At 31.3% G+C, this 10,022-nt stretch overlaps 1 protein-coding gene across 1 annotated transcript; it reads right to left on the reverse strand.

Annotated features, from left to right (window-relative positions):
• Positions 1 to 5,181: 5,181 nt before the first annotated feature.
• LOC132715500 (cytochrome P450 2C31-like) lies at positions 5,182 to 9,686 on the reverse strand. Its single transcript, XM_060698504.1, has 7 exons — positions 9,497 to 9,686; positions 9,108 to 9,277; positions 8,553 to 8,762; positions 8,220 to 8,355; positions 6,407 to 6,672; positions 5,935 to 6,062; positions 5,182 to 5,574 (listed from the first exon to the last, which is right to left on the reverse strand). The coding sequence occupies exons 1-7, from the start codon at positions 9,684 to 9,686 to the stop codon at positions 5,358 to 5,360; spliced, it is 1,317 nt and encodes a 438-aa protein (XP_060554487.1). The 3' UTR covers positions 5,182 to 5,357.
• Between the last annotated feature and the right edge of the window lie 336 nt (positions 9,687 to 10,022).

A 10,022-nucleotide genomic window follows, 5' to 3' on the forward strand; every position in this document is an offset into this window, starting at 1 on the left:
TTTTAATAAACTTCATCTCTTGATGTGTCACCATCTCTATCTCTGTCAAACCGCCATGATCAAACAGCTCTACTTCGATGCCGAATTGGACACACTAAAATTACACACTCTTATCTCCTCTCGAATGCCCCTTTCTGTGTAGGTTGTAATGAAAATTTTACTGTCAAGCATTTTTTTCTTGAATGTTATGATTTTTCACAGGCCCGTTATAGATTTTATTCTGTAAATTCACTCAAAGAACTCTTTAATATAATTCCATCAAAAACATCATTGATTATTTGAAAGAGATAAACTTGTATTCTAGGATCTAATTGGCTCATTTTTATTGTCATTTACAAAGTTTTATTTTACATTTTAAGCCTATTATATAGCATTCGGCACGACAAGGCCAGTTATGTGTTGACGTGCCGTAAAAATGCAAACAAACAAAAGTCTCAATCTAACTTTTAATGTGGTTGTTTGAGGTTAGAAGTAAAAATTATTGATAAGACTATATTAAACATGCTTATTTTAAACACATTTTTTTTACTGAGGGGATTCCAATTTGTATAGGAATGAGTATCTTCGACAGTTAAGCTGCTACCTTACCACTTTCAAATTTTCAAGTCAACATCTAATAGAGATTTTGATACGACCAAATACTAATACAGACCAATTTTCTGGCTGTTGTCGTTTCTAGTAGTAGCATTTATTACTACATTAGTAATCTTAATTCTAGCGAATGATTTGACAAGAAAAACCTTTTAACAATAGCAAAATTAGAACCAAAGTTGTATGCACTCATTCGTACATAACTTTTTATTTTTTGCCATATATTTTCCCATTTTTACCAATTTATTTTTCAATAATAATATTCAAATACGTCCAAATGTGTGTATATGTTGATTATCAATTGATGCACACCTTGTTTATTTTATCTCGTACAAAGCCATCACTTACAAAACTTAATTAAAAGGTATGTTTTTGATCAGAAAGATAGCAATCTCAGTAACAGATATTGACAGCATGTATACACAGATTAAAGAGTTGTCACTGATTTTGTAAAATGCATATAAGGGGTTCGCTGAAGACCTTAACCTACGTCAGCTTACATATATTTAATAATAAAGTTATGACTCAAAATATCTCAAAATGGAGGTAAACAGAGATGCTAGGATACACTGAATATTTATTTCAACATAAAAATGGGACAAAGTTTTTGGTTATACAAAGTAAACTTTGAATAGTTCTGTGGTTATATACTTGGTCAAAAAATTGGGTTTTCAACAAACCAATTTAGTCCTTGAAAGAAAGAATGCACAGGCTTACGGTCCACTTCTCTTTATTCATGTTGCCAAAAGTGAATTCTAATACTGATTCTTGAATGTAAAACAAATGCGTACGAATATTTCATCAGCTCAAGAAGGCAAACAAACCCTGGCTTTGCAGCAGGAGTGGTTTGTGTCCTTATATATGGAAAACTTTCCCTTATGTCAATTCAACAACTTAAGTTTTTACATATCATTATGCTCATTATCAGTATAAAAATTGTTTCATTGTAATATTATATCTTATCCAATTTTGCAGTACTTGAATATCCTGTGCTACAATACGTTTTAACAAAATCAGAGGATATTCAGTTGGTGTATGTGACATTTTAATTTGAAATATTTTTGTACTCATTATTATTGTACAGTAAGAGTTGCCTCCTCTCTTTATATTCTGCTCTCGTAAAAATTGGCCCCGCCTATTATTTTCGTCTATTTCCGTGATAATGCCATTTAAGGAAGTTGCAAATGTTAATCGCGTTGGAATGTAAACGGGAAATGTAGTGTTGTCAACCCGAGAGTGTTAACTGATACAGTTACATTCTCAACATCATGATGTACAGAATAAAACGTATTGGGTACGTTCTATACGATTTTTACTAACCTGTTTAGTAGAACCGAAGTATTCATTGTCAAGTTTCAAAGGCTGGATTTTTGGCAACGAATAGCCTCCATAGAGTAGACTTACGGTAAGTAACTCACAATGTGCAAAGTAATATTCGTTTTGTTCACTTAACTTCACCTCTCGTGAGGGAGACTTCAAAAGTTGACCGATCGGTTTTATTGCATAACATTACTCAATATACATTGCAAAAGTGTAATAACCATGCCGTGTAAAAGAGTGTATATCACAGAAGTGGAAAAACATGTTAAAATAATTACCTATTAAAAATCTTAATGTAAAAGAAGAAAAAAGATTTTAAATCTATATTCACTAAAACAAAACCATGAGGTGAAAATGAAAGAGAATTTAATAGATTTTAAGTAGTAAAGGCCAGAATAAAAAAACGACGTTGGAAAATCTTAAAGACAGGACGAAAACAGAAAGCTAAAGAAAGTAGTGAAAGGCTTCTGACAGGCATTTAGAACTGAAAAAAGTAAAGTTTATTTTGAAAGTAGCATCCGATTTTATTTTTGCAATGAAAAAAAATCTAATACACAAATACGTATCCTCCTCTTAAACATCTTCTGACATTTTAAAGGCCCATTGTGCCTCAGAAATTCTATCATATTTATTTTTTTTTTTTTCATTTCTTGGTATCCTTTTTGCAAAGTGTAAAATCATAGTGTATTATCATTTTGTTAGGAAGTAAAAAAACTACATTGCTTACATTTTCTACATTCATACCACATAACTGCACGTTAAGTGTAACTTTAAATAGTTTTTAAATATTTTTTAAAAGAATAAAAAAGAATGAGGCTTAACGTGCGTTTTACAAGACTATTTTATTTAAATCTTTGTTGTTGGTACATTGTATTTGCAAATATAGACTCTTAATCATATTAATTTCTTGAATAAAATACAATGATATTGTGCATACAAAAAAAAGAACAAAAAAGCTGTTTGATGTTTATGCTGGAATACCTGGCGACTGAAGCGATATTTTAACATTATACAGTTATTATTAAAGTTACAAACTGGATCTAAGTAATGAAACACCATACTCGTTTAGTTAAGTATATAAATCATGCTAAACAAATGTTAAAGATATTGTTTTGCTACGTAGACGCTATGAAGATATTTTTACTATTTCAAATACAAAATACATAACTAAATGGCATTTGTTTAAAACATTAATATTGATATAGGCCTATATTTAGACGCATAAGTCATAATCCGAGGACTGGTGTTCAGAATCATAGACGGCCATATTGACAAACACAGGAACATTTATTTTCATAGATAAAAGGAAATTCAAGAAATTTCCAACTTGAAATCGTATAAATTCACTTCTTTTTTGCATAAGTACTGCTATCCCGCGAGCTGAATACACTTTTTACTACTTGTATCATTCCGGGTATAAAATGTACACATAATTTCAACTTCAAAATTTTCTGATTAAATTAAACTTCTAAACATAAAAGTAAGGGGAACATCTCGACCCCTTAGTACTTTTTTAAACCCAACTTTTTTCCTCAAATACTTTTCAGTTAGCGTATTTAAAATGCATTTATGATGTATAAGGGAAAACGAAATTTATTAAAAGGTCAATATTTCAAAACTAAGGGGTTTAATTCGAAATTATTTTTATAGAGAACCCCTTTAAAGGGCAGCCCCCTCCTAATCTCACAGATTCTCAACTTTCCTGAGTTCACTCGACACTTTATAATTTGAATACCACTTTACTGAAAGGACCGTCTTGACCGTTAGGCAATTATATGGGATTTACTCATTGAGTGTAAGTATTTATTCTGAATACGGGCATTAGCACTTTTTTATTGTAAAGAGTTTATATCTCCATATATATTAACAAAGGGAGTTATACCGATGTATCAAAAAGTGATAAAATTGTCCAGTCGAATCACATAAATGAATGTCCTTAGTAATTAAATACACAAAATCTTAGATGATCGATCTACAACTAATTTAACTTATTTATTACATACAATTAAAATATCTTATTCAAAAAGTCTGATCATTGGTGAGTTTTTACTAATTTCGTGAGAGCTTTTGACACGGATAACAGGAATGTGCTATGGGTAAAAATTATCTTAGCTGGCACTGGTTGTATAGCGCGATAAAATAATGAAATGTATTATTTTATATCGTTTATTTACGATATGAAGTATTTGTGAAGATTTCTAAATATTTCGATGTAGTGATTTGTTTAAAATCTTGAAACAAAGCGATCCATCGGAAGCATTAATCACAACAAAATTACATGAAAAGACTTTGTTTGATTGAATCTGTACATGAGGGATTATAACACAATGTAAGCCAATATCTCACATACTTTTTATGCCCTGTTTAAAAAACGTTATTGTTAGAATAAAATTCTAAATAATTTTAATTCATAAAAAAGCAGAACTGTTATTTTGGTATGAATGAATTATCTTTTCCCAAAAACCTTTGTTTTGTTTATTATAACCCTGTAATTTGAAAAAAATCGGTAATTCATTATTACAACACGGGGAAATTTAAAAAATTAATGTTTTAAAAAACAAAACTTGGGTTTTTTTTTGATAAAACCCAAAATATAATGCAGTAAATATTTTTCTAAATTTCTAAATCCATAAAGAACGCTAAAAATTACAGGATAAAAACTTCGCAGACTCTGTTTCATTGATACAAGTCATAAGATGTGTTTTATGATAGAAAGAATCATATGTCTTAAAACTAGAATAAATAAAAAAAAATCGAGGTATTCGTCCGCTTTGAAATAAATAAATGAGAAAGATACAATGAAGATCATGAAAATTTCGTATGCTTATTTACTTGCAAGGAACAAACTTTTCTTTACTTGAATTCTTTTTTTTCACCCCTTTGGTATCTAGCCTATTTGTTTGGGGTGTGTTTTTTGTGTCTGGGTGGGGGTTGTGCTTGTGTTTGGGATTTTGTGTGGTGGTTTTGTGTTTGTCGTTGCGGTGCGCGTTTCCTGGGCTCTTAAAATGTAATATAAAATTTCATAACCTGACTAAATGAACTGCCACTAACATGTAAATTGGCAATTCCGTGAATTGGATCACCGCCGTGTGAACGCGATATTTCTAGTTCAAAATTCTACCATTACATGTTTCAATATTGATTGCTGCTATTTTAAAGCGCATGGAAGGTTACGTGAACTGTAGCTCTCAAATAACGTCCATAAAGATTGCGTTATGAAAAGGAAATAATAAATTCATGAAATAAGATGACTTTTAAATAATACATATCTTTAATTTCTCCTGATTAAAAATGTGCGATAATTAATAACATGTGATTGTACTGCAATTGATTAATATAGCCGCAAACAAATTGTGAGTATATCGATAAATTTACATTGTGTAAGATATAAATGCCTCAATTTTTACACATCATTGTTTATGACAGTGAAATCGAGCGGTTTGATATCATTGCCGTTTTACTGCTTTACAGAAGAAAGACTTTGCTCGATATGTAACTTTGTTGTCAATGTAAGTACTATTTCTTGGGTCACAAGATCCAAATTTTCCTGGAGAACCAACAAATTTCCATTTTCTGAGTAATGTTGCCATATACAAAAAATATCTTGATCTTGCAAACTGCTCCCCGAGACATTGTCTTCTACCTACTGCAAATGGGATGCAACTGTAACGAAGGAAACAATGACAGAATAGATAATGATAAAACAATGTTGTTACACGAAATAAATATATATTTGGGGAAATCATGAATGTAAGAAGAAACAAAAGCAGCTATCAAAAATCATAAAGAACATGAATGCAGAATGGTTTGTTTTTAAAAGTAATATACAATTTAAAAGTGTATTAAGAGCTTATCAATTTAAATCAATTTTTTTTATGTGAACAAATTTAAAAATTACGACTAACAAATCATTATTTAATATGGTTAAATGTTTAACCTATCTAAAATTAATAAGAAAATTAATATAATTTATGACGTGCAAGTATATTTCAAATGATGTTAATCTGTCATAAGATGTTTTACTTCCGCCGAAACACGTGTTCCCTAGGAAGAAGTTGGCCATTTGTGTCCAAGAAACGCTCAGGACGGAAAGTCCAAGGATCTCCCCATATTTTAGGATCGTGATGAATGTACCAAATATTTACCATTAGCTGAAATCGATGATAAACATGTGTGAAAAACTCAACCATGAACGATGATAAACGTATTGTGTTGGTAATTATACGCTACAATAGTGTAAGTCATCTTTAAGGAAACTAGGACTTAAAATTAGAGTCCCAGCAAGAAACGAACATGCATAAATATTTCCTCTGTAGTTATCATAACGATTGTATACAGTATAGAGGTAAGCAGGAGTTATTTATGTTATAAATCTAATCATAAAATTATATAATGCATGTATCTGTAATATTGCATTGCACGTTTAAAACAAGCCTTTTTGTCATTATATATGTATGATCAGAATTAATATACGCCATTGATCAAGATCTCTTACCAAAGTTCCTTTTGGTAGATTGTATCCTTCAAATTCGAGATCACGCGTGCATTTTCTACCAGAAAGGATAGGCACAACTGTGATAAGCCTGTGAACTTCTAGCTCAAGAGCCTCCAAATGAGGGCAATGAACTTTATCAGAATGATTCGGCAAGCCATCTCTACCAATGTTTTTAACAATTTCTTCAAATACCTTGTCTTGGTATTCTGGGTGGTTGACTAAACACAACACTGTGCTTGTCAGTACGGACCAAGTCGTCAAAATTCCTACAAACGGAAACCTTTTATAATATAATGGTTTATCTCAGATATTATAAAATTAAACCAAAGTACAACCAGTGCAACGTGATTTTTCTTACATAAAAGAGTATCGCATGAAATACCCACGTATTCATTTCACCAATTCTTGAAAAGTGTCGAAAAGCTACGTTTACAGCTTTCGGATAAAATAAATGTCTAACCGTATATTATATTAACCAAAAGATCGTAATTGAAAAACAATAATATAATACAAAACACTGTTGAATTTTACTGTCTTCTTGGATCGCCTTCAGAACTTGTAGTTTGAAATAAAGCGTTGTATGTAAATTCTATGCAATACTTATAACTCTTATTAAACGACTTACTACAGTGAGACAGCGGTGACACTAGTGTGTGTGTGTGTGCGTGCGTGCGTGCGTGTGTGTGTGTTTATTTAAATCTTGTGCACGAGATACTTTTTTATGCGCACGAGTTGCTTAGTGTTGGGCACGACATACTTAAATCGTTCATAAAACATCACAACATCACAAAAAATCAGAATACACTCTACATGTATGCATTTGTTTAACTTGAAATGCCGGGTAATAGTTTGACATGTAACATTTTATGGAAATATTTTGCAAAATTCAACAATCATAATTTTGATTTAGTTTCAAAATTCAATAGTAATTTGAAAACACTTCTTCGACAAAGGATAGGCCAGTCTGATTTTATTGGTGATGTGATTTACAAGCTTCGCAACATTTTAGGTAATGATATTTTTTCGGCGACTCCTTGTCGCTGGTTCTTGTTGTTGGGTTGTGTAGGGATGCCATCATTGAACGCCGCCTTTTCTTGTTAATCTTGTCTATCATATTTTAATCTTTGAAACTACTGAAGGTATCGCTTGAATCTTGACATGTCTTTAGGAGCATACTAGGAGATTACTATCTACACTACCGATTTGATTGAGACTGCACATGTCTGTCATTTTCATGAGTATTTTCCTTCGCGTTTGAACTCGAACCGTGCAATATTCTACAACAATGCACTTAGACGTCTACGTTAAATGTCCAGTCTCAACTGTCTCATCCCCTAATCTGAATTATTAACTTCTTACCAGTCTGCATATTCCAGTAAAAATTTGCCTACGTCTTTGTCTTTTCTATACGGTCAAAGGATATCAAAGATACACTCAAATTATCATGCTCTTTTAATTGACACGATTCTTTATAATAACACATTATTATATAATGAAATATAGCTGATATTCCTTACAAAGAATTGGCATATAACTGCTGATGAACACTGTATTTCACAAAAACACTTATCTGTTTAATGCGCAGAGCAAAAGGAAAGCCAGTTATATCCTAATAAAAAAGGTAGATGTATAAATCTATTTTCATCGTAATCATTTGATCTTAGTAATCCTTACATTTTTTTCAAGAGTTTAATAACAAAAATCGCATTGACTGCAAGTATCTTACGATGCATTTTGTATCAGAACTGTTCATGCGTATGTATGATCTTCAGTTTTAAATAATCACGATTCTTTAAATCAAAATGCAATTTACCTGCCAGAATTGTCTCTAATATGTTACAGATAATTCTTTCGTCTGTAAAAATGACTTCTTTTCCCTCTTCTATCGCCTTCTTTTGATCCTCTAATAGGAAATACACAAGGCCTTTTGTTGAACCATTAGCTTTATCCTATTCAACGAATTGAAAAAGTGTTACCTACTTGATTACAAAAAGCTCAATTTACATATAATGTTTGTAAAGTGTCTCTTCCATTTATTTATTTCAACGTATCCACAAAATATAATCAACGTATTATAAAGAGGCAAATCATTATATCCGATTGAAATAGTGTGTTCTTAAAATGTTTTTTAGCTTTATATATTTACCTTTCTGCCTTTGAAGAATCTCTCAATAATTTTATTTTTTCCTCTGCTCATGAAGTCATATTTCCTTTTGAAAGCTGGAGCAAATCGCAAGATAGGCATGAACGATAATATATTGTTGACACTGGCATTGACAAAGAAATTGACGCCCTCAATATAATCCCAAAACATATTAACATCTGTGTCGTTGTCAGATAATGATTCACCAATCAACTGCAATGTAGGTATATCATCAAGAAAAATGATTGTAGTATTTTTGTTGATGTTGTTTATTTTTTGATATTTACTTAAGCTCTAGTGTCTCCCTCTTCTTAAACAAAATATCAAAAACGCTAAAAAGAGGATAGGATAGGACAAACAGATTAAGTACAAACCAGACAAAACCTCTGAAGGGTACACATATTGTAGGGAGATGGAAGCATAAATAAAGGTACTTTCCCATTAAGATAACACAAATGAAAGCTAGTATTTGATAGTTGCAGTTTGTCCATATCCCTCCGCAACCTAGACCTTTACAATGTCTCATTCGCTACGTGTAGTTTGATATGATTTTCTTACCACTTGTGAGACAACGTTAGTCAAAGACCGTTGTATAATTGCCACCATATCAAAATCATTATCGCCAAAAGATTCAATCTGTTTGTTTAGTCGGCAGAGCTCCAGTTGAATGTTTTCTTCAAATTCGTTTAATCCTTCTTGTCCGTAAACATGAAGACCTTTAATCATGCCTAAAAAGATGTATTATTTTAAGAAATAAATTAAAACATACGTGTATGACATTATATATTTTAATAATTGAATGCAACATTTAGAAAATATTAATTGTTATAATGAATGCTTTTAACATTTTGAAATTATATAAATCTTTAAATATATGAGCATTGTGGCTAAAATGAGTTGTTACAGTTGTTTAAAAGCTATAAAGTTATATATTATATATGACTCGCCTTTGCGCATGCCGTTGTACACTTTACTGTATGGATCTCCATAAAACACTACACTTTGACTGCCATACAACATTGCCTCTCCGTAGAAAAACTTATTCCTTTCATTCATAAACCGTGTATATGGCTCTGTTGCTAACGCTTTGCGAATCAAGCCCTCAGAATTTAGACATACAAAAGTCTGATGCAGCATCTTCAATTCGAATATATTCCCATATTTCTCTGAAAATGAATATAATTTATGATAAAGATTGTTTTCATTTATCTCTAGTGCATTTCCTATAATTGGCAGCCGACCTTTTACACGAGGCGGGCCATTTTCTCTTTGTTGCCGTTTCAACTTGAAAATAGCCCAGATAGCCAATATTGCCAGAAAAATGTAAAGAAGCCACATATTTTGCAACAAAACCAATTTCAGTATTGACACTATATATTTGTATATTCTAATGACATTGAACGTTTGTTTCAGTTATCTTTTATATACATTGTATAACAATATTTTCCCTATATTTACTAAAAGGTCATTGCA

Source organism: Ruditapes philippinarum, unplaced genomic scaffold, assembly GCF_026571515.1.
Source record: "Ruditapes philippinarum isolate M1 unplaced genomic scaffold, ASM2657151v2 ctg2020_1_1_1_1, whole genome shotgun sequence".
Classification (NCBI taxonomy): Eukaryota; Metazoa; Mollusca; class Bivalvia; order Venerida; family Veneridae; genus Ruditapes; species Ruditapes philippinarum.

Bases quoted from the DNA above. Each gene is read 5' to 3' on its own strand.
- LOC132715500 (XM_060698504.1), bottom strand. From the start codon at position 9,686: ATGCTGCATCAGACTTTTGTATGTCTAAATTCTGAGGGCTTGATTCGC. The intron at 9,278-9,496 runs GCGAGTCATATA...ACATCTTTTTAG, and splicing joins GTACAACGGCATGCGCAAAG to GCATGATTAAAGGTCTTCAT. The intron at 8,763-9,107 runs GTAAGAAAATCA...CCTACATTGCAG, and splicing joins CTAACGTTGTCTCACAAGTG to TTGATTGGTGAATCATTATC.